This window comes from Miniopterus schreibersii (genome assembly GCF_964146895.1).
Source record: "Miniopterus schreibersii genome assembly, chromosome: 2".
In the NCBI taxonomy this organism is placed as follows: Eukaryota; Metazoa; Chordata; class Mammalia; order Chiroptera; family Miniopteridae; genus Miniopterus; species Miniopterus schreibersii.
The window spans coordinates 166,783,956-166,808,402 of NC_138102.1; the positions used below are offsets into that span (position 1 = coordinate 166,783,956).

Below are 24,447 nucleotides of genomic sequence, written 5' to 3' on the forward strand. Positions count from 1 at the left end.
GAATCTAAAGAACTTAATAAACTGATGAACACAATAGATTCAGTGACATGGAAGCATGGATCAGACCGACAAATGTCAGAGGGATGGAGGAGGGTGGGTGGAGGGGGCGAGAGTAACCAAAGAATTTATATGCATGTGTGCACAACCCAAGGACACGGACAATGGCGGGGAGAGGGACTGGGGAGGGGGGTGGGACGGGGTGGAACGGGTCATTGGGGAGAAAAAGGGACATCTGTAATATTTTAAACAAAAATAAAATTTAAAAAAAAAAAAGCTATTTGTGAGTCTTGATGGCTTAGGGCAGTTGGACACAGGACCCTTAAAAAGAGGGGAGGAGCCTTTGATAAAGGGAGGTAAAGCAGTTTCAGTAGTTTATGACATCTGAATGAGTACACAATTCACATTATATATCTGAGACGTATCATTTTTGTGTTTAATTAATGGAATACAATCTAATCATGACATGAACACAGGCAGGGTGAGTTTGGTGGATGAGCAAGCACAGGGGGGTGACACATCCCCCTACCCGCTGAGGCCAGCAGTGTGAGAAACCACTCTCCTTGGCCTTCTTGTGGACTAGAATCAAATGACGCAGTGTTTCACCATGAAAAGCTTGGAAAAAATTCTTAAAGATTATCCAAAACAATCTGAATTAGAATGTGAGAAAGAATTTGGTAAGAAACGAGAGTTTGCTCAATCATAGGGATTAAGCTGGACAACAAGAGGAGGGGCAGGAGGCCAGGTTGGCCAGAAGTCTAAAAAATTCTCTCCTTATCCAGACCACTTTTTATTTCATCTTCACGTTTTTCAAAGAGAAAAGTACACAGTTTTGTGTACTAGTTCCTTCCCTCAAATGATACAAACAGTACTACTTAGTAAGCATTCTGATCCCTTTCTCATAAGGTTAAGTACTGTTGATCCATTTTTCGATAAGAAATTGGAACCACAGGAAACAGAGATTAACATTTTCTCAATATCTCAGTGTTTCCAGAAAAACAGTTGTCTCTTAATGCTAGTGCTCTTTGTAGAATCTTGGGATTAAAATTCCAGATTTCCAGGACCATGGTTTTACTTGCACAAACAGAAAGAATACACTCGAGAGGTGGTAATGACTATCACAGAAGAAATTAAGGAGGAGGGTAATTTTATCCACTATTGTATAAGAAAATTATATCGTGGGAGCCTAGTAGCAGAAGTCTCTGCATGTTTTTAATTAATAATGTGAGGTTATGAAGATATGTGCATGAGAATGGGAATTCCCAAAACGATAACAACCTTCCCCCTTGTTTATCTTTTCTTTCTCTTTCTTTCCAAAAAAGAAAAAAATAAGTTACAAAACTGCATTTTAACTAAAACTAAACATGCTCCTTTTTCTTTTCCCAAAGTGAGTGAAATACTTGTTTTCCAAGTTTCTTCCTTGACTAACGTGGAAGGATAATGGATTGAAACATTAACTGGTGTTTTGTTTTTACTGATGGAAAGGATTTAGAAAGAATGTGATCTGTGCTGATTCTGATCCTCTGGTATTTTTCCCTTTCCTATTTCAAAAGCTTAGCCAGGCCCTTGTGTTCTTTTGCCTTAAGAATTTTCAAGGTTAGAAGCAGAGGTTACTTAAAAATAACTTTGTGAAAAAGCCCTGGCTACTTGAGCAAACTACTCTAGGTTCTCCTAGAGTAAGAAGAAGAATGGAAAGAAATTCTTTGCAAGAAAGTGAGAGTAGAAGCCTAGTTGGCAGGGAGAATCCAAAACCAGGAGTGAGTTGAGGTTTGTGGCACCCGGGATAGTGGCACCTGAGGTCCTCTCCATCACTGCACCCATGGGAAAAGACAGCACCTCTGAGTTAAATGGTTGTGTGAAGCAGACTCTGCGTCACAGAGCTCCCAGTGAAAGCAAACATTCCTGTGTCCAAATACAGCACAGAAGCAGCCAAGCAAACCAGACTTCAAAGTGGTTGACAAGTTGGACATTGGCATGGTCACATCAGGAGCAATCAGTTTCAAGCGAAGGCTAAAGCAGTCTTCCGAAACATTTTGCTTTACACACCCCAGTGTGAAGAAAGCTCTAATAAGAACCAAGATTCATTCTCACCAGGACATTTGGACAAATGGACTCAAGAGTCAGATTTAATCCAATCTAAAGAAAATAAAGCAGCATCAGAGTTCTTAAATGCCACAGTTTGTGGTTGGTTCCAAATTTATATCTGCTACAGCAATAAGTCTTCTTAAAAATATGCCAATACTTCTATTTCCTTACTCCTGAAAGTTTAAATTTCTTATTCTCATTCCCCATCACTGTGAAATCACTGTGACTAATTCAGGGCCTAGCATAAAGCAGTCAGTGTCTTCCTTTTTTTCCTTTATTTCTTTCCTCCTTCCATTCTTTATTTGAATTATTTTTATTAAGGTCTGATTGACACAAAAAAGCTGTACATACATTTATACCATGGAATACTATGCAGCTGTTAAAAAGAAGGACCTCTTACCCTTTGGGACTGGAGCTCGGATGGAACTGGAGAGTATTATGCTAAGCAAAGAAAGATAAATACCATAGGATCTCACTCAGATGTGGAATATAATGAACAAAATAAACTGATGAACAAAATAGGTCCAGAGACATAGAAGCATGGAACAGGCTGAGGGATCTCAGAGGGAAGGCGGGGGTGGGGGAGTGGGCGGGGAGAGATTAACCAAAGAACTTATATGTTTATAAGCATAACCCATGGACACAGACAATAGGGTGGGGAAGGCCTGGGGGGGGAATGCGGGGTGGAGGGGATCAATGGGGGGGAAAGGGGGTCATCTGGAATACTTTCAACACCCACATGAGTTTACAAAGAAAGAACATCATTGTGTTTTGGGAGTTATTCACCTTGCACTCAGTGTGTGTTCAGTAAATGTTGTAGATGGGTAAATGGAATGAAAGGAAAAGAATGAATTAAATGAATGAAGAGTTGGCCATTTTCTAACTGATACTGGCAAGGAATCTAAAATCATATCTTTACGCAAAATAATGAGAGAAATGTGAGTCACATATTTGTTAGTGAGTTCATTGCTTGATTTACAATCAAATTACAATACCTAGAATGCTAATTAATAAATATGTTTCACTTGGAAAATGTTCTCTAATGGAACAGAACACGTGAGTCCTTAATATTTAGTCTTTTCAGTTCTACATGTTCTGTGAAATGACTAAACGCACAAAAGGAGTGCTTATCAGTTTTCCAAATAGCATAGCACTAGGAAAGACAACTCCATGGACATTGGAATCATTTTGAAAAACTAAAGGTAGAAATCAGCATTTGTCAACACAAGTCTTCTTTTATACATTGATTTTAATCATTTGTTCTTTCAACAATTATTTATTGAGCACCTAATATGAACCACTGGATATTAATATGCATATGTACTATATATATTGTAAGTATATATACACATAATATATAGTCACATGTAATATATCTGTCATATAATTATATATATTTATGTATAATGTTATATAGTCATGTACATAATAAAATGTGCTATTAAGAGTAAAGAGCAGGGTAAGGAAATAGAGGAAATGTGGAAGCTGCTAGTTTGGATAGAGTGGTCAGGAAAGGCCTTTTTGAGGAGGCTTTGGAACAGAGAAATGAAGTGAAAGGGAAAGCTATATACATATTCCAAGTGACCCAGCAAAACTAAAGAGAGACTGTGAAGGTCCAGAGGCAAAGGCAGGATTTGTGTATTCCAGGAACAGGCAAGAGACCAGTGTGACTGCAGCAGAGTGAGTGGGATGGTCATGATAGTAAACGATGGGGGCAGCCCATGGAAGAAACAGAAAAATCCTGTAGGGTCTTGTACACTTTGGTAAAAGTTTTGGATTTTATTTTAAGGATAATGGGAGCAGTTAGAGAGGATTCCAAAGGCATGAAATAATTAGATTTTCAATTGGATTTATTTTGGCTTTTGTGAAAAAACAGATTATAAGGGAACTGATAGGAACAGGGTGACAAGTTAGGAGACTCTTACACTAACACAGGTGGGGGATAATGGTGGTTTAGACTAGAATGATGGTAGATGAGCTATAGAAAAGTGAGTAGATTAAAGGTATATTTTGACTTGCTTCTAAAACTCAGGTTTGAAGTACTACAAAAGGAAAAACTAAAGATGAATCCACATATTTTTTGACCTGACCAGTTGGTTAAATGAAGATGCCAAACACTGAGGGGCAAACTACTGGGGAGAGAGGAGGAATCAGAAGTTTAATTTTGGGCATGTTGGATTTGAGGTACCTATGATACTTAAGTGGAAAGTCAGAGTAAGCAGTCATGAATGCAATTCTGAATTTGAAAGGAGCACTCAGAGCTGGACACTTTGCAGTGAGAAATTCTTTGACTGTCATTATAAAGCAATATTGTATTTAGAGCCCTAGACCAGCAATTTTCAACCACTGTGCCACAAGAATTTTTAAAACATGCACTACCTGACTATTTAGTCAGGGGCACTGACCTCTTTTCAAATAAAAAAAATGACAACAGCCAACACAATAGCCATCTGGTATGAATCAAAATTATACCTATATTTTTTTGTCAGATCACCAAAAAATGTATTTTGGGGTGTGCTGAAGCATTTTAGTAATTAGTTTATGTGTGCCATGAGATGCAAAAGGTTGAAAATTGCTGCCCGCAACCAAGGAGAGACAACCTTGAGACAGTGTGACTTGAGAAGAGATGAAGTCAAAACTGAACTTTGAGACGCAGCAATGTTTAAGTGTCAGGAAGATAAAGAGTCAGCAAAGGATTCTGAAAATAATTGACAGAAGTCAAAGGAGTGTGGGGTATTGACACCCAAGTGAAGAAACTCCAAGAAGGATTTCAAGGAGATAGTGAGCAAATATGTCAGTTAATTCTGAAAGACAATAAAAAGAGAACCGTTTAGGTCCAGAGGTGAAGATAAAGCCTGATGGGAGGGGGTTTATGAAAGAATGAGGGGGAAAAAGAAGAGAAAGCAGTAAGTTTGGACAAATATCGTGACAAAGGAAGTAAAAATATTAGGTGGTAGATAGAGGGAAATGTATAGTCAAGGATTTGGGGTTTTGCTTTTTCACAAATTGCAAATATATTTATATGCTGATGAGAATGAGGTTAACAGGAGAAATGTTCTGGTGCAGTAGAAAGAGGTAAGTAACTTTAGTAATGAAGTTTTTGAGTGCGTAAAGAAAGGGTAAGGTCCAGTACAAAAATAAAATCATGGTTTGGATTGAGATGCACAGACAGCTCAGCCGGGACAGCACACAAGGCAGAGTACACAGGCGCTGACGCAGACGAGCTGGCAGTCTTTGTAGCGGGGGTAGGTGGCCAGAACTTTGACTTCTGATTACTTCTACTCTCGCAGTGAATTAAGCAATGTCATTCATTGAAAGAATACAAGAAGGAAGGCATTTGGAATGTTGAAGAGATAATAAAAGATGTAAAACGCTGACCTGGGAGAGGGGGGGAATTAAGTTACTGGAGCAACACTGCAACACTGCAGGAGGCTCTGTATGTACCCAAGTTTGTAGTCATGAGTTTAAATCTGTCAGCATGCTTACATGTTTTTCACCAGCCATATTCTTTAATTTTGATGCAAGTGAATATAAACTCCGCAATGGCAGAGATACATGGATTTTGTTAACCAGAAGAGTGTCTGGTACGAAGTATGCATTAAAATATATGTGCACTGACTAAATAATACCCATTTTCTCCACTTGACTGCTTTGCTTGTCACAATATCTCTGGTACCCAATGCAGAGCCTGGTTCATAACAGGCCCTTAAATATTGATTAAATAAGTGAATGACCCAATTAATCAATCTCTTTTTTTCCTTAATGTCTGAACTTTATACCCAGCTCCCTACTGAATATCTTCACTGGTTACGTCTAGAGAATCTCAAATTCAATGTAACTAAGACTACTTCCTGCTTTTTCTACATCTGTTATTAGCAAGATCACACATGCATTTGCCCTAAAGAGGAACCTAGAGTCATTCTCTATTTATCATCTCTAAAATGGAAAAGTACAAAACTATTTCATAAATTTTTGAGAACATTAAGTAAAATAATCAAAATACACAGTGCCTAAAAAGATTAGCTATGACCAGCTTACACTGATTCTAAGACATACATCTTTTAACATATTTTTATCAGGATGTGTTTGACCATCAGCAGTATATCATAATTTAATTGGATGGGGGTTTTTCTTTCTTTTTTTAATATATCTTTATTGATTTCAGAGAGAGGAAGGGAGTGGGGGAGAGAAAAACATCAATGATGAGAGAGTCATTGATCAGCTGCCTCCTGCACGCCCCCCTACTGGGAATCGAGCCCGCAACCGGGGCAGGTGCCCTGACCAGCAAGTGAACCTCAATTTTCTGGATCCTAGGTTGATGCTCAACCACTGAGCCACACCCGGCAGGGCGATGGGGGTTTTTCTTTAAGTAGTATATTAGATAATGTGTCCTTTATACCAACGATGTCTTAGATGTGATATAATGAAGCAATATAGCTTCTCTCTCTGATATGCCCATTGATATTAAAGTAATTAAGTCATGTTCAGTATATTTCAAATCCATATTTTTCTCCCTCTCCCCACTGTTGCAACCTTACTCTAGGCCCTCATTTCTCTCACCTGATCATTGAGATGGGCTCCTGAATGGTCTCCTTGCCTCCTACATTGCCCTTTTCCAGCGTTGTGCCATATTCATACCAGAGTGATCATGTTTCTCCCATGCTTAACTTACTTTATTGTCTGTATAATTGCCTAAAGAATAAAATCCAAATTCTTTCTTGTAACACACAAGGCTCTAACTCTCTCTCTAGTCTTATCCCTAAGCCCCAGCCAAGCTGAACTCCTTCTGTACTTGCAGATCACTTACCACCCATGTTATTTCACAACCCCATGTCTTTGGTCACACAAAACTACCTATTTAGAACATATTTTGCAGATGTCTGTGTATCAGTTAAGAATCCCTCTGGCAATAAATAACAGAAAAGCAGCTAACATTTACTTAAACATCTAAGGAAGACATGTATAGATTGGCATTCCAAGGTTGATGCAATTGCCCAATAATGCTGGTGGAGACAAAGGCCCTTTCTGTCTTTTGGACTTGCTTAGCATGCAGATCTTCATTCTCCTGATTGCTGTTTCATCATCTCAAGATGACCATTGAAACTTCAAGCATTACTTCCATTTCCCATGTAGGAACAATGCAGAAGGGCATTCAGTGGTGTGCCCACTCAAACTTTCTCTTTTTATTTAGAAAGCATAAGTTTTTCATAAGCCCACCTAGAAGTATTCCATTTACATGTCACTGGCCAGACTACATCAAATAGCCACCCATAACTTAAAGATGGATAGGGAGAGGAATGTTGTGCAGGAAATTAAGCCAATGATCAATGCCTGCCATACTCTGCCTAGCTAATATCTTCTTAATTGTATCTTAGAAATCAAGAAAATTTGTATATATTTTTCCTTAAACATTAAATGAATATTTATTAAGTACCTAATACACACCAGGTACTACTTTAGGTACTGGGAATACAGCAGTGAACAAAATCTTTTCCCTTGTGAAGCTTACATCCTAGTATTAACCATTTGATCCAATACTTCTGCTTCTAGTAATTTATGTTTTTTTCTATTTCATTAAAAGATGATTGCAGGAAACAAGAACATTTAGTTACTCAAAACTACACAGTCTGACAAGTTGTAGGCATTTAATAGCAATCAATATTTATTAAATAAAATCATATTAAGTGTCATTATTAAATTGATGCAAATATCTATTACTGTTGAAGGCTATTGATTATTCATCACCACTAGTTGACCTATGAAACAAGAGGTCATGGCTCAATTCCCGGTCAGGGCACAAGCCCGGGTTTCCGGTTCAATCCCCAATAGAGGGCATGCAGGAGGCAGCCAGTCAATGACTCCCTTTCATCGTTGATGTTTCCCTCTCACTTCCTCTCTCTGAAATCAACAAAAACACATTTTTTTAAAAAGGAAGAAAATGTCACATGTTGCAACCTGGATGAAACTTGAGGATATATCTAAGTGAAATAAACCAATCACAAAAAGGTAAATGCTGTATGTTTCCACTTACATGAAGTATCTAAAGGAATCGAAGACATAGAAACAGAAAGTAGAATAGCAGTTATCAGTAGCTAGGATAAGGGGGGGAAAGGGAGTTGTTATTTAATGGGTATAGAGTTTCAGATTTCAGGATAAAAAAGTTCTGGAAATAAATCACTGTCGTGTGTGGTTTAGTGGTTAGAGTGCCAGCTTGCTGCACTGAAGGGATGAGGGTTTGATTCCCATCAAGGGCACATACCTCGGTTTCAGGTTGGTTGAGGGTTCACTCCCCACCCCTGGTCGGGGCATGTGTGGGAGGCAAGTGGTCGATGTGTTTCTCTCAAATCCATGTTTCTCTCTCTCTTCTCCCCTATCCCTTTCACTCTCTGAAAAGCAATGGAAAAAATATCCTCAGGTGAGTATTAACAACAAAAAAGTTCTGGAAATCTATTTTATGAAAATGTAAATATACTTAACACTACTGAATTATACATTTCAGAAAGGTTAAGATGTTTTTTAAAAAAGGAAGAGAAAAATCCATATCTGAATTTTTATATATATTATTATATACAATAATATTTATGAACTGGAAATTCTTGGAGTAGAAGTTCATGTGTTGTTTTCTATTTTCTTTATGTCTATATATTTTATAATAAGTGTGCATTATTTTTATAATCAGAGAAGTATTTGAAAAAGTTTAAAAATACTTTCTTCTTTACAACTCCCTTCTCAAATACTTTTGACCATATATTTGTGCTTACATTGTCACCAATAGAATTTACAATGTTTACTGAATAAATTAATGAATTTATCATCAACTAGTGGTGATGAATAATCAATAGCCTTCAATAATAATATATATTTGCATCAACTTAATAATGATATTTAATGATTTTATTTAATAAATATTGATTGTTATTAAATACCTACAATGTGTCAGACTGTGTAGTTCTGAGCAACCAAATATTCTTGTTTCCTGCAACCATCTGTTAATGAAATAGAAAAAGAGAGAAAAATAAAGAGCGAAGGAAAGAAAGAGCAAGCTTATAACAAGCTGGTAACATTAAAAAGCAGACCCCCAATGAAATCTTGTAACAAGCGAAGATAATATAGCTGATTGATGTTTCTCTCTCTCTTTCTCTCTCTCTCCCCCCCCTCTAAAATCAGTAAACATATCCTTGGGTGAGGATTAAAAATTATATAAATAATAAAAATTAAAAAGAAAAACATGTGTAACTGAAACTGGACACAATGGGCCTGGACTGCCTGTCACCACCTGAGCCAATTAAGCAGAGACAGGGTTGACATGTATTTGAGCATTTATTCCAATAATGCAGGCGGTATGGGAGACAGCAGCAGGATTTGTCCACATAAAGTCTCTCTTCATCTTCTACCAGCTGACTGATTATATAGGGATAAGAAAGAAAGGCTGCATGCAAGGGGGAATGGGGCGGGGAGGATGGCTGCAGGACCTGTGGGCCTCGAGTCTTCTTCTAGGATCTTGAAATCAGATAACAAGGTAGTTAATTTTCAGTAGTGTTAAAACTGAGCTCTACTGGTTTCTGGGACCTGCATTCCTGAGGCAAACTCCTGGAGGGGGTCAGGCTCCAAGCACAGCAACCAAATCAAAGTACATCCTGTCCTTTGTCCGTTCTCAAAATGCATTTTGTTTTCGGAGCAATGGACCCATCCAGGCCCCAAGGTGTCTCTTATCTTTTTACAGCTTTGTTTTTCTTCTTGCAGCACATCCTCCAGTTTCCCAAGATCTGTAAGAAAACTTCTTATCTGTAGTTAGTGAGGTGAATAATCATTAAACAACTATGGTCCTATTCCTATTAACTGCACTCCCCCTCTTTCACAATCATGGTCAACAGATCATAATCGATGTCTCTACCCCCAACATAACCAGCTAAAATGTCCCTCATTGTCATTATTATTAGGGACTACACTAGCATAAATGTTCTCTTTTCTCAGGCGAAATGAACTTAGTGTAACAACTGGTACATTTAGAGATTTATTCAGTTCCTGGAAAGCACTACATCAGCACAAGGAAAAAATTTTTCTATTTTTATTAAGGGCCATAGACCCTAATCCTATGTGTTCTCAATTCCTAAAGAATCCTTTGTTCTTCATGGTATGTGTTTTCCTGCATTTTGTTCCCTTTATTTTCCATGAACTGCCTTTCTTTTTCTTCTTTTTTTCTTTTCTCTCTTAGCCCTTTACCTCAGCTTTCTAACAGTAACATTTTGCTAAATACTTCAAAGTTTTATAGAACTTGTCCAAGTTGTGCCCTCTCTTTTCTGTCAAGGACTTGTTACTTAAGTAACCTAACTTTCTCTATTTGGATGCCATCTTATACCAAAACCCAGAGCAGGTATGAAATAGACCTCTTCCTCAGTCATTATGATTCAAAATATAAATATTAATTTTCATTGATACAGTAAGATTTACAGGTTAAAAAACTATGTTCCATATAGATAGCGTCTTGTGCAAAACTACTCCGTGAAGGTGATAGATAGCACAGGTATTATTACCCCCTTTTTTCTTTTGACGAGGAAGCTGGGGCCCAGAGCAGTTATGTAGGCTGTCAGAAATAGGATTCAGTTGTCCTGACAACTGATCCAGTCAAACTTGTTTTCCCTCTTCCCAAGAAGAGAAAGTTTCATCTTAGTAAACAAAGCACTTTTTAAAAAAAATTTACAAGCAAAAGTTTATTTAGAAAGTCACAGAGATAGAAGAAGTGAGCTGTGGGAGAAATGAGCCAGCTGGGCTGCATGGGCTCATGAAATAAGTTACAGAGTTCAAAAGAAGGGCCCTTGATGCTTAGGAGGAGAAGAAAGGCAAAGAAAACTGTGCCTCATGGAAGAAAAAGGGGGAAAGGCAGGGGTGTGCTCCAGAGAGAGAGAGAGAGCTGAATGGAGCACTTTAGATAAAACTTTTCTCTTTATGATTATACTGAAGTGGTGTTGCTTCTCCTGAAGATAACACCTCTATCCACTTTATTAATACGTCCACCTCACGCATCCTTAGGGTCCTCTGGCAGAGCACATTGTTAACCTCTACCCTTTCATTTGCTCCTCCAACTCAGCATTTATAGAAGCAACATTTTATTTAAACTTGTTCAAGTCTCTCTTCTCTTAAAGAAACCTCCGTCTCATTCTCTCATCTCTGCCAAGTACTGCCCTATTATTCTCTTCCCCTTCAGACAAACTGTGGGAAATCGGCCCCGGGTTCTCACATGCCTCTCACTTCACAAACTGCAATCGAGCTTCTGCCTGACACTGAAACAGTTGGGTTCTGATAATCTCCTTGTTCCCAAACCCAGAAAATGGTCATTTAACCTACTATTTGGTTTCATGGTGGCATTTGAGATGAATAGACAGGGATTTAGCAATACCAGTCTTTACAGATGATCTTTGTAATTCATGAAAGGCACCAAATGAATTCTATTCGTGTTATTGTCCCCCTTCTACTTTAAGTAATTAATCTTACAAATATGTGTTTAATTATTTCTAGTTTCTTAAAAACTATTTAAGTTCTGTTATATTTTGAGTTAACATATTACAAAATCATGCAAACTTTTGAAATGATTTGTGTGTGTGTGTGTGTGTGTGTGTGTGTGTGTGTGTGTGTGTGTGTGCTATTAACATTGAATGTCTTGGCTAAACTCCCAATCACTCTGACTAGTAAAAATCTTTTGCTTTTTATTTTATTTTATTTTGTCCCTTCTTTGGGACTCACAGATTGCTACTTTCCTGGTTACTTCTCCCTTTCTCTCTGTCCCTTCTTGTTCCATTTGTTTGCCCTTGCCCATTGCCTAGACGATGGTATTCCTTGGGACTCTGCCCTGGGTTCTTTCTTTTTTCATCAACATATCCTACCTGGGTATTATCATCTATTTCAATAGCATCAGCTCTCCCAATGAGCCAATAAATCTTTAATCCATATAAGTAGGCCAGATCTCAGTAAACTGATAGTGTTCAGATTGCTTTAACTTTAACCTACAATAATAAATTTTGTGCAGTTTCTTTAGTCAATTCACAATATAACACTGAGACTCATGGTTAAGAATAGAGATAATCGAGACAGAGATAGTGATAAAGAAAGAGAAATTAGTTAGGATACAAGTTTTACTGCTTTAACAAAGAGATCTCAAAATGCAATGGCTTAAATAAGAGAAATCAATTTTCTCTTACGTGAAAGTCCAGCCTTGATGATTCAGAGGCAGAGACTGTATCTCGCTTGTTATTCTTCCTTCCTTGTCACATGGCTCCCACCTTATGGTCTTTGGTAGGAGTTCTGGCTACAATCATCCTGCCCACATCCCGGCCAGTGGTAGGAAGAAAGGGGTGGCACAAAATCTTACCCTTCCTTTTTAAGTCATCAACTGAAAGTTGCATACATCACTTCCACTCACATGCCAATCACCAGAACTTAGCTATACCCACTGCCAGAGAGAAATAAAAGACGGTTTGTGCCCAGCTAAAACTCAGACGTTCCAGTATTAATAGAATTGGAGAAGGGGTAATAATAGGACAACTAGCAGTTTCTGCTAAAATTATATGAAACAGATGTTTCCAAAATCTATATTTTCACTTACTCTTTTTGATAAACTGTATTTTCTCTTTTATTATATTCTATTTCATCTTTTAAAACCTTGGTCAGTGACTCTCTGATCATGATATCATAACTCATTATAATGGTAATCCATAATTTGAAAAGCACAGCTCTAAGCCTACTGAGTCAAATATGGTAACCAGTGGACACATGGGCAATTAGGTGCTTGAAATGTGACTAGTCTAAATTGATACGTGTTGTAAGTGTAGATTCCACACCAGATTTCAAAGACTTAGTACAAAAAAAAAAAGTAAAATATCTCGTTAATAATTTTTATATTGATTAAATGCTGAAACAATAATATTTTGGATGTATTGAGTTTAGTAAACAATATTAATTTGTTCCTTTTTGTTTGTTTAATGTGGTTACTAGCAAAAGTAGCTACATAGGAGGCTCACAATTATTAAGCCACACTGCTCTAAACTCTAGATGAAAATGATGAACTCCCTATGGATATTAATAGTTGAATATCCCACATGAACTTTGTAAAACTAGACTCTATCTTTCCAACCCTCAGCCCTCCTCTCCTTCCGTTCCCACCCTGTGTTTCCTCTGTTTCACTCAATCAGTTAAAGGCAACACAATTCACTCAGTGACCAGCCAGGAAAATTGGACAGCACATTCTCCATTCTCCATCACATTCATATATTCATCGTATACTCTAATTTTACCTCTTAAATTGTTATACATTTGTCAACCTCTTTTCAAACTCATTATGAGTACCCTAGTTCAAAACACCATCACCTCTCACCTATATAATTGTACCAACTCCCATTCTCTCTCCATGATTTACATGATAACTAGCCCTACTAAGCTCTAAAATACTTATTAAAAAATAGTTGGATGAAATGGGTGGATGGATGAAATAGTTTATGTGATTAAAGATCGGTAAAGAGCAGCATGTTTAGAAGTCAGTCACAAAGTTTATTTGTACAGTCTATGGCAAAGGCAACAGAGATCTTCTTAGGCAGAGGGTCAAAGTTTGTTTTTGAGGTCCAGGTACTTCTTTCATCTTTTCACTTTTTTAATACAGGAGAATATTTTCAATTATCATTCTTCCAGGACTGGCCCTTCATCTGCAATCCAGTGATATCCTTAGGTGAGAACCTTAAAGCACTGTCAGTTCCAGAGAGGAGCACTGAATTCTGAAACTGCTTCAGCGTTTCAGGTGAGCATCTGCAAGGGAGGACTTGCGGGCTCACGGACTTGCAGTAAAGATCTCCTTTGAACCCGTCAGTATTGCTTAAATCGTAGCATCCGTTACCAACGACTCATGCAAAAGACGGAAGGCATGCCCCAAGGTGCCGGGGGGAAGGGAGGGAGAGGGGAAGGGGGAAGGGGTTGGAAAGCCGGTTGGCTGCTTTACAGAAAAAGCCGGGGCAAGCGAGCGCTTACCGGAATGTGGGTGTCATCCCCCGGGAACTCCGCTTAGCCGCCAGGAGCCAACCTTGACCGCGATCGGGGCCCCGAGAGCAATGACCCCGGCAGGGAACACTCTGAGACCCGCCGCTTGTTTAGACTTCGGGGTGGGCGGAGCTTAGGTTTGCTCGGAGCGCGGCTTAAAGCCGGCTGCCGGGGGCCGGGCGGGACCAGGCCGCTCGGGACCCGCCGCACCGGCCTCCAGGCGCCTCGCCAGCATGGGGGGGCGCGGGCCGCACCCGCGCGCCGCTCTCCTGCTGTGGGCCCTCCTGCCCGCGGCCGCCTGCGTCTCCGCGCAACCGTGAGTCGGGGGAGGGGCTGGAGCCTTTCCGCGCCGCCGCTCGCTCTGCGCCCGGACCCCGCGGGCCGCCGCTCACGCGGCCGCGCCCCACTGCTGCGCGGCCCCACGGCGCGCTGCTGAGCGTGAAGGGGGAACCCTTCCCCCCTTTTACAGTCGCCATGTCATTCATTCGCCTTCTCTGTGCGGCTGTCACCTCTCACCTCTCGGGTCTCTGCCCGTGATGAGGTTTCATGGCCCAGGTTCATTCGCGCTTCACTCCCTCTCAGCCGGCTTTCCCCGCCTCTGGAACCCTGAACCCCTGAGTTACCTGGGCGTGTGCTGGGACTTCCTAAGGGGCGTTAAAGTGGAGGCTTTCCGGAATGGGCTCGCCGAGTCCCGCACCGTGTGTGCGCTCGGGACCGCGCCGTGCGCCCCGCCCCCCCGCCCCCCCCCCGCCGTGCACCGCGGGCGAGGCTCCCTCGGCCCGCAGCGCTGTCCCGACCGAAAATCTTCAGGGCGCCCAATAAAGGAACAGTCTCAAATACTGGTGCTGATTCCTGAGGACGCCAAGGACTCTCAGGACAGGGGAGAAAATCCTCTCGCAGGTCGTGTGGCGACACATTTTTTGTTTCAACAAAATTGAAGGACGGCCTGAAGGAAATACCCGCTGATAGACGATTAGAACCAATTCTTGCTAATAGGGCACTGGGTGGTTTCTGACATGTCACGTAGAGGAGTTAGGAGAACTGATAATAAGGATATAATTGTTTTATCTGTCATATAATTACGGTTCTGTGAATAATTTTTCATGGCACTTACACCTACACAAACCCAAAATAGCAACAGAATCAATGTTAGACCTTGTTTGATTCTTGCGATAAAGACTAGCCATCCATGGATACATTTAAAAAGCCCATCATTCTATTAAGGATGTGCTTCAAAAGTATTTCGAGTTTATATCTAATATGTATGCATTATAATTTATATTTATTTTGTTTTGATCAGTTTTATATGAGTAAGACTTTTGAAAATAACTGAATCCAGAAGACAGTGTTCAACATTCACAACTTTAGGGTGACATTAAATTTAAAAGAAGAGCTAAAGCTAAATTTCTATACCCACATATAATACTATATTTATAAGTATATGTACATGTATATGCTTGTTAATAAAGAAGCAAGAGTGATCCATAAAATATTTTGAAGCATAAAAATTTTAGGATAAACTTTTGTGTGGTAAGTGGCATGAGGACAAAAGGGAAAGATATTAAATTTCTGATGATTACAAAAAGAACATTTTGATTTATTTTTTAAATAAGTTATATTGGGTATCTTATCTCGATGGTATTTAAGATTCCATGGGAAACTTATACAAGAATGGTATAAGTTTTAATTTAAAATATCATCATAAATAACATATTTTTCTATTATTTAAACCTATGATTAAAAAAATAGATATTTTCTTGAAAATATATAAGGAGTGCATGCTATCTAAAAATTATTGTGAGAGCTCTGGGTGAAAATGCTGGGTGGAAAAAAAAAGTGAAAGGATTAAGCAAATATGTGTGTATGTGTGTGTGAAATATATTCATATATATAAAACACACAGACACAGACGACAGCATCGTGACAGCCAGAAGGAAAGGGGGCGGGGGAGGTGGAAGAGGGCATTTGAAACCTGTATGGTTTTATTAACCAATGTCAGCCTAATAAATTCAATTTAAAAAATGTTTGAAAACTGCGGGTCAATGAAAAGATATATGAGGGTATTGGGAATGTTTGTCTTCCTCATGAGTTACCAAGACCCAAAATTCAATCACTAGAAGACCATTTTTGATTGGAACCTTTGTCTAGCCTGGAGTTGAAAGGCAAATATTAAAGTGCAAATATCCAGGGTTACACAACACACTAAGATTCCTTTAGTTGTTTACCGCAACTGAAACTTGAAACGAACGACTCCCTTGCTTTAAGTCTCAGACCCTACTTCTGTAAAGTGGAAAGCAAGTACTTGCCATGCCATTTTTCAGGGTTGTTGAATAGATAGATAGACATAGATAGATAGAGATATAGATAGATTATATAGATATAGGTATAGATAGATATAGATGGATATGGTTATGGATATACTGTAGATATTCAATGAAAGTTCTGTAAATTGATTGGTTTTTCAGTGTCTCACCCGACAGCTTGCTTGCTTTCTACAGAAATCGTAACATAAAATAGATTTATAACATAAATATATAATTAGCATATTTTTATTTGAATTCAGATGCCTATATTTTTGGGTTCCTTCAAGTAAGGTAAACCTGTTCATTTTAATCTATTTAAGGCTCACTTCAAGAAGAATGTTCACTGCCATGGCACTGGTGATGGGCAGGGGAATAATTCTCATATATGCCATTCAACGGCAAATATTAATTTCATGTTTATCAACATGTCTTCTCTTGGTATAGAACTAATGATACTACCAATAATTTTTTATGGAAAATAGTGCTGTTGATAACAATGCCTCTCCTCCTACACTGTCCTCTAACTGGACTCCTCCATTTCCAGGCAGTATATGGTGTTGGTCCCCTCACTCCTCCACACTGAGACCCCTGAGAAGGCCTGTCTCCTTCTGAGCCACCTGAATGAGACAGTGACTATAAATGTTTCCTTGGAGTCTCTCAGGGGGAACGAGAGCCTTCACACTGAGCTGGTGGCCAAGAAGGACTTCTTCGGCTGTGTCTCTTTCACTGTGAGTATGGCTGTTTGACTTAATATAATTGGGATCCAGAATTCAGTCAAGATAAGCTTTTGAGAGGCTGACAAGGACTTCACAAAGGAATCTAAATGTAGCAACTAAGTGTAGAAATTAAGCAGCAATGCAGGAATTTCTAACCATGGGAGACAGATATTTATAGGCATATTAAAATCAACTTAATAAAAGGAAGACAAACAACCCAATTAAAAAATGGGCAATGGACCTAAATAGCACTTCTCCAAAGAGGACATACAAATGACTAAGAGACATATGAAAAAATGCTCAACCTCACTAATCATAAGAGAGATGCAAATTAAAACCACAGTGAGGTATCACTTCACACCTGTCAGAATGGGTACCATCAACAAGTCAACGAACTACAAGTGCTGCAGAGGGTGTGGAGAAAAGGGCACCTTAGTACACTGCTGGTGAGAATGCAGACTGCTGCAGCTACCATGGAAAGCAGTATGGAGTTTCCTCAGATTAAAAATTGAACTGGCATTTGACCCAGTGATCCCACTTCTAGGAATATGTCCTAAGGAACCCCAAACACCAATCGCAAAGAACTTATGCACCCCTATGTTCATAGCAGCGCAATTCACAATAGCTAAGATCTGGAAACAGCCCAAGTGCCCATCAGTAGATGAGTGGATAAAAAAGCTGTGGCACATTTACACCATGGAGTACTATGTGACTGTGAAGAGGGAGGACCTTTTGGCCTTTGGCACAGCATGGAGGGAACTAGAGAGTATTATGCTAAGTGACATGAGCCAGTCAGAAAAGGACAAGTACCACATGATCTCGCTTATATGTGGAATATAATAAACAAAATAAACTGATGAACAAAGTGGGTCCAGTAACATAGAAGCTTGGAACAAACTGAGGGATCTCAGAGGGAAAGCAGTGAAGGGGGTCTGGGTGGGGAGAGATTAATCAGGGAACTTGCATGTTTATGGGAATGGCCCATGGGCATGGACATTGGTGTGGGGAGGGCCTGGGGGTGGGATGGATGTGGGGTGGAGGGGATCAGTAGGGTTAAAAGGAGGACATCTGTAATGGTCTCAACAATAAAGATAAAGAAACATTAAAAATAAATTTAAAAATAAATAATTTTTAAAATAAAATTTTTAAAAAATCAACTTAATGATAAAAGAAAATTCCTATTAGCCAGAAAAAAAGCAGTATGTACTAGACAAAGGGAAAACGTGACTTCTTCTTAAAATTAAGTGGAAAAATATTAATAAAGCAACGTAGGCCAATATTCAACATAAGCCCCCAGCGGTGGGCTGACAGGAATACATCAGCCCATACTCTTTGTAAGAGTGAAAGTTGTAGATATTACCATGAGCAAATATCCAATAACTCTTCAGTGTTGCCCATATGTAAAACGCTCAAAATCTATAGCAATAAAATATTGTAGTTTTCTTTCTCATAGCCTTAAATATGCTTCTACCATGCCCTTTCAGCACATAACAAAAACTTGGTCAAGTTCAGTGTATAACTGAATCAAGACCGATCTAATAAGGTGATGTGAATCTCATATTTATGACCTTTTGCTGATGTATTTCCTCCATCTTGTGTTCTGTCTCCCAGCTTGTAAAATGACAAAAGTAATTTCTGTCCATGCCAATTTTCTGTGATAAGAATGAGGGAGTGAAGTTAAGTAAAAGAGGCAAGATCTCCAGGAAGGAGTAGAACAGGGATGGGGGAGGAAACATGGAAAACTGAATGGATTCTCAGGATCTCTCCTGTATTTCAGGTCCCAAGATCCCCATCCAATGAAAAGGTAGTATTTCTCACTGTCGAAGTGAAAGGAGCAACCCAGGAATTCAGGAGGCGGACAACAGTGTTGGTTAAAAACCAAGAGAGCCTGGTCTTTGTCCAGACAGACAAACCCATCTACAAGCCAGGGCAGACAGGTACAAAGGATAACTTCAAAAAAGAAAGATTCCCCCCTATAATCCTGGTTTCTTAATCGTTTTTCTTACCAGCCAATACGCCTGGTTTAAGATTTCTAGAACTGATGGAAAATATTTCTGTTTCAGTGAAGTTTCGTGTTGTCTCATTGGATGAAAATTTTCACCCCCTGAATGAGTTGGTAAGTCTCCTGATACCTATCCAGAATCATTATTATCCGTGTAACCTGTTTGGGAGCCTGTTTTGGGTGTTGGGGGGACGAGGGAGAGGAGAAATCTGATATGGATAACAGTAATTTCTGGCATTACAATAGTGTAAGATCCTCCTTTTAAACAGTATCCCTAGTCAAAAGAGTAGTTAAGTCTTTCTGTCTTGGTATTGATACTTAGGAGATTGTCAGCTTAGAAAGTTGGCAATTAAACTTAGAAAGTTCTCAATTAATCTCAAATAGATATAGGTATCAACAGTATGCACATATATACATATATGTGTGTTTCTTATGTATCCATTCCTTATTAGAAAGTAAGCTCCTTAAAAGCAGATCTATTGTTCTTTTGTGCGTTGCAGTATTCCCAAAACCTAGAATGACACACAGCACTAGGTAGACACTTAATAAATATTACTTTTTAATAGTGAATAAACATTGATAACAGAGGAGCTATTCCCATTATTCTTTATTAGAACTACCTAAGAATTCTGTCTTAATATTTGTGTCTGAACATGGTTACTTATAGTTCTGATAGTATCTTCTTTCTCAGCTTATGAAATTTCAAAGCAAAAGAGTGTTCTTCACTGGGATGCCACACACCTTTAAGTAATGTTAGTAAACCCATTCCTAATGAATGGCAGTGCACATGTGTATTTGTTGCTGATGGCCTATCATGTTCTTATCATTATTTATTAATTGCTTTTAAATGACTAATTAAAAGTTCTGTAAAACTTACCCTGTAATTTTTTGTGTTTTACTACAGATAAAGTTATTCTACATAAAACTGCCTTGCTTATAAATATTTGTGAACAGTTCTAAACTCCTCTCTTTCTCTTCTGTCTTTCAGATTCCACTAGTATACATTGAGGTAAGCGAAATGAAACACTCCATAATTACATGTAAAGTAATAAATTTAGGGAAAATGTTCTTATTTGAAAGATTCTTACAATATCCCAGAAACTTGTCATTAAGGGAGAAGCCTTCAAACTAATATAACACAGATGGTTCTAACTCATCTCCCTTCCCCACTCACGACCACCCCACTTTCCTCTTTGTGGAGAACGTAGGAGTTTCTATAGATTTTCTATAGTGTATCTAATGCTCTAAGCTCTTTCGTAAGTTTCAATTAATGTATCTATAGGACCCCAAAGGAAATCGCATCGCACAATGGCAGAAACTCAAGTTAGAGAGTGGCCTGAAGCAACTGACCTTTCCCCTCTCATCAGAGCCATTTCAGGGCTCCTATAAGGTGGTGGTACAGAAGGAATCAGGCCAACTGACAGAGCACCCCTTCACCGTGGAGGAATTTGGTATGGATTGTGGAAAATCATGGAATATTTTTCTTCATATTTAAACTTCTGGGGCCTAGAATTTGAGCTTATTTGGAGTCTTTTCACTTTTCCTGGATGAGATTGGGGTTGGAGTAGAACCAATTACATATCTAACTCCAATTAAGACAATTAATGATTTATGAATAAGACTTCGCATAACTTAGTTATTTTTATAGCAATATTTAATCTCCAAAAAACATAAAACATCCTTGTGTTAGTGGAATCTACCCTAATACATTAAGGTTACAGTGATCTGTCATAGTCCTTCAACCAGCCTCCAATGGAGAGCAAGGTAGATGTATTGGAGAAGAGAGCTGCCTCTTCAGGGGCCTAAAATATTACTAGAGAACTGTTACAGAGAACCTGAAAATACTAATTCCCCAGTATTTAAAAACTAACCACAAACTTCCTTTATCTCCAATCAACAGTGCTTCCCAAGTTTGAAGTGCAAGTAACAGTGCCAAGGACAATCACTATCTTGGACGAAGTGATGAATGTGTCAGTGTGTGGCCTGTGAGTTTGTATTTTTTTTAATCTTTGGAGGGGAATTATTTTTAAAGGACTCACCATTTGGGATATTCTGACTAGTGTTTCTAGGAGCAGTGGCAGCACACATACGTTAAATACATGAAAGCATCCCTCTCTAGAACTTTCCTGCCCTGTTGCTTTCCTATTTTTCCTTCTCATTTTCTTTCATGCCCTTACCAGCATTATTATAACTAACACGGCACAGGCAACTGTTCCTAGAGAGACAATGCCACTAAGATTCTGAAAGTAACAAAGCTACGTGTGCATACACACAGGCATGCACTCATTCACACACAAATGGGATAGTATTAAAGGGGAGTGGCTTTCCTTTCACCAGGTTATAGAGGAAATTCAATCGCCAACAGATTATTTACCTGACCTTGTATACATGGTGGAAAAATAACTTAGATTCAGAATTTGTTGAGGTAGACATAATACCAACATAATACCGCAGTCTCATCTAACTCATCAGTTTAGCTGAGGCGTGTTACATACCCCTCTCAGTATTGTCCTTTCCAACTTTGAAAACTCGTGTTCCCAAGAGCTCATGTTCCCATCTCCAGTAGCCCAGCAGCAGCACTAGCAGAAAGAGCAGACAGTGACGTAACCGCTGCTGCTGAAGAGCGCTTATGTGACACGCTCGCTATTCAGCTGGGTCCCTGCCCTAGCACTGTCTCAGAGTAATGGCCACCCGGCTCCTGGTCCCACATAACTGGTGAGCCAATCCTCTTGCAAATTGAGATATAGAAGAAATTTTAAATAGGGAAGGAAACAAATTCTTTGGAAAACACAGCAATTATCGATGGTGTATTTAGGGCACAATCCCATTCTTATAAAAAGTAAGCAAGTAAAATTCTTTATAAAGAGAGATGGCTACACATAGAGAGAGGATGATGGAAGGAGAGACACCATCATATTAATAGTTTGTATTCCTTGGTAGAACTGAGGGCATCTGTTCTTTGTTTGCTGGTGTTGGTTTTTCTTGTAAGAACAGTTACAGCTTTCATAATACAAGAGATAGTTTTTAAGATGAAACTGAAAATATTAAATTAAGAAAATAAAATCCATGATAAAAGAAGGCTATAGCAAGTTTCAGCACATTACACTGGAGAATTCTAGAAGAGAAGGGTCATTACTTAATTGTGCTCAATACTGTTTGAGTCCTGCAGATGGGAAGTGCAGATTAGAGGAAAGTGCAAGGAATAAATAAATACACTGTAGCTAAAGGAGGAAATATAAACAGGTAGAAAATGTGGATTTACAATGCCTGCTTTGATTCATTTGGCAATGTTCTTATGACAGATACACATATGGGAAACCAGTCCCAGGACATGCAACCGTGAGCATGTGCAGAAAGTATCATAGTCCTTCCGACTGCTTTGGTGAAGAGTCAAGAGCTGTCTGTGAGAACTTCAGTCAGAAGGTAGGTGGGAAACTCTTCTAGGGTCTAACAACTAAGGCACTGTTAATAAGCAATGAGTTATAGCACGCTGCTAACTCAGGAAGAGAGCACTCTAGAAGAGAATTCTCTGCTAGCTATACTAGTTTTTAAAGATAAGTGAATTAACACAGTAGAAATTATTTCTTTCTTATTATTGTCCATGTGGGTGTCCTTGGTGCAGTCAGCACATAGAATGATGGAAACTGGGCCATCTCCAATACCTGGCATCCAAAGCCTTCTTTGGCATCCACTTGTATGAAGGAAGGAGAAAAACCATGTACCTCTTAGCCGCCTTGTCTGGGAAGAGTGTCTGTTTCACTCTTTCTATGAGCAAGAACTTGTCCTATGCCTCCACTTAGATGCCAGTGAGGTAGGAAACACAGTCCCCAGATGGGTGACCACTTTCCAGCCATAGCTGTACACTGTGGAAAGGGAGCCACACTTTGGTGAAGGGTTAGCCGCCTGGTACAGTAAGATTACCCCCAAATTTCTAAGGCATTTCTATCTCATTCACTCTAGGACATATCAAATACTAAGGAATACACCTGTCAACTATAAAGCAGATACTGTTGTAAAATGTAATAATAACCACCCCTGAGAGGTATCATATTATTATAGGAAATACCTAAATTAGGTTGTCCGCTCCCCCTCAAATCCCACCAGATTAACCCACCACTGCTCTAATATTATGTTCTCCTATTTCATTGTATCCCCTCCTAGCTGAACAGCCAGGGTTGCTTCTCCCAGCAAGTAAAGACCAAGATCTTCCAGATGAAGAAACAAGAGTATAAAATGGAGCTGGAAGTGGAGGCCAAGATCAAAGAAGAAGGAACAGGTTTGCGCACCACGTGGGTGTGGGAGGAAGGACAGTGGACACTGGCTTATTCCCTTAGCCAGAGTATGAACTGGAAGGGGGAGGTACTATAAGAAGTTCAGGGAGATCGTGCTTCCAAAAAATCACTTAATTTTTTCTTCTTTTTTCAGAGGTGGAGTTAACTGGAAAAGGGTCCAGTGAAATAACAAGAACCATAACGAAACTCTCATTTGTGAAAGTAGACCCATACTTCAGACAAGGGATCCCCTTCTTTGCGCAGGTGGGGTACTTTTCGATTCACAAATCAAACTGTGCGTCATCACCTAATAAGCACAACATATTCTGCTGAAACTATACCTGCTTATTGTTACCTATTAATATAAGCAAAGGTATAAAACCACATAAAAATTAAATCTGTTCCTCTGTAAATCTGTGTCTGGCCTCTGTAAAATCATTCTAAAGCACTATCAAAATTAGAAAGGTTTTTTTTCCACTTTTGGAACAGCATTGGGTGATGTCACTCAGTCTCCTTTCCACAGTATACCAGGCAGTCTCATATTTTTATGGTGTTTTCTCACAAGAATCTCAAAATTCATGATGGCCACACACATTATCCTTCCAACACTAACTTCATATGGAAATGAGTGGGTAGATGGTTCTAATTTTTATTTTGAAGCATAAAAGATTCTACTGTACTTACTATTTCTTTCATGGATATTATATTTATAATACCTTTTCTATAACAGCAAGTATTTTTTTAAACAGTACACAGAAGGGCAAAATATTGCTATTTAAGGTTCCCAGCTTTTAAAAATGTAAATTATCTCACAGATCTACAGAAAAATATTCTATTGTTATTTTTCTATTATAAGCAGATGGGAAAATGGACCTTTCTGACTCCAGAAGTCTGAGATGACAGTTGTGTGTATCTCATGTGTAATTACTGTGTATTGTGTTCTTAATGGAATGCTATAAGTTTTCAGCTGTGGAGAGTATAAAAAACAGAGGCACTAGACTCAACAAAGGAGTGGTGGAGTAAATTTTAGAATGTTTTGATTATGTTATGAC

The 24,447-nt window shown here is 39.0% G+C and overlaps 1 protein-coding gene and 1 long non-coding RNA gene across 2 annotated transcripts in view; one reads left to right on the forward strand and one right to left on the reverse strand.

The window, feature by feature from the left end:
* The window catches only part of LOC308552047, a 31,750-nt gene extending 17,357 nt beyond the window's left edge, over window positions 1-14,393 (reverse strand). Inside the window, exons 1-3 of the long non-coding RNA XR_013998098.1 lie at window positions 14,095-14,393; window positions 9,013-9,068; window positions 8,342-8,468 (exon numbers count right to left, since the gene is read on the reverse strand). This is a non-coding gene — a long non-coding RNA (uncharacterized lncRNA). The remainder of the gene's footprint in view (window positions 1-8,341; window positions 8,469-9,012; window positions 9,069-14,094) is intronic.
* Window positions 14,216-24,447, forward strand: part of LOC308552024 (alpha-2-macroglobulin-like) — a 39,333-nt gene continuing 29,101 nt past the window's right edge. Inside the window, exons 1-10 of the mRNA XM_081126993.1 lie at window positions 14,216-14,419; window positions 16,951-17,134; window positions 18,900-19,059; window positions 19,186-19,238; window positions 20,113-20,133; window positions 20,407-20,575; window positions 21,025-21,109; window positions 22,427-22,547; window positions 23,286-23,400; window positions 23,550-23,659. Coding sequence (XP_080983119.1) covers window positions 14,337-14,419; window positions 16,951-17,134; window positions 18,900-19,059; window positions 19,186-19,238; window positions 20,113-20,133; window positions 20,407-20,575; window positions 21,025-21,109; window positions 22,427-22,547; window positions 23,286-23,400; window positions 23,550-23,659 — 1,101 coding nt within the window. The 5' untranslated portion in view covers window positions 14,216-14,336. The remainder of the gene's footprint in view (window positions 14,420-16,950; window positions 17,135-18,899; window positions 19,060-19,185; window positions 19,239-20,112; window positions 20,134-20,406; window positions 20,576-21,024; window positions 21,110-22,426; window positions 22,548-23,285; window positions 23,401-23,549; window positions 23,660-24,447) is intronic.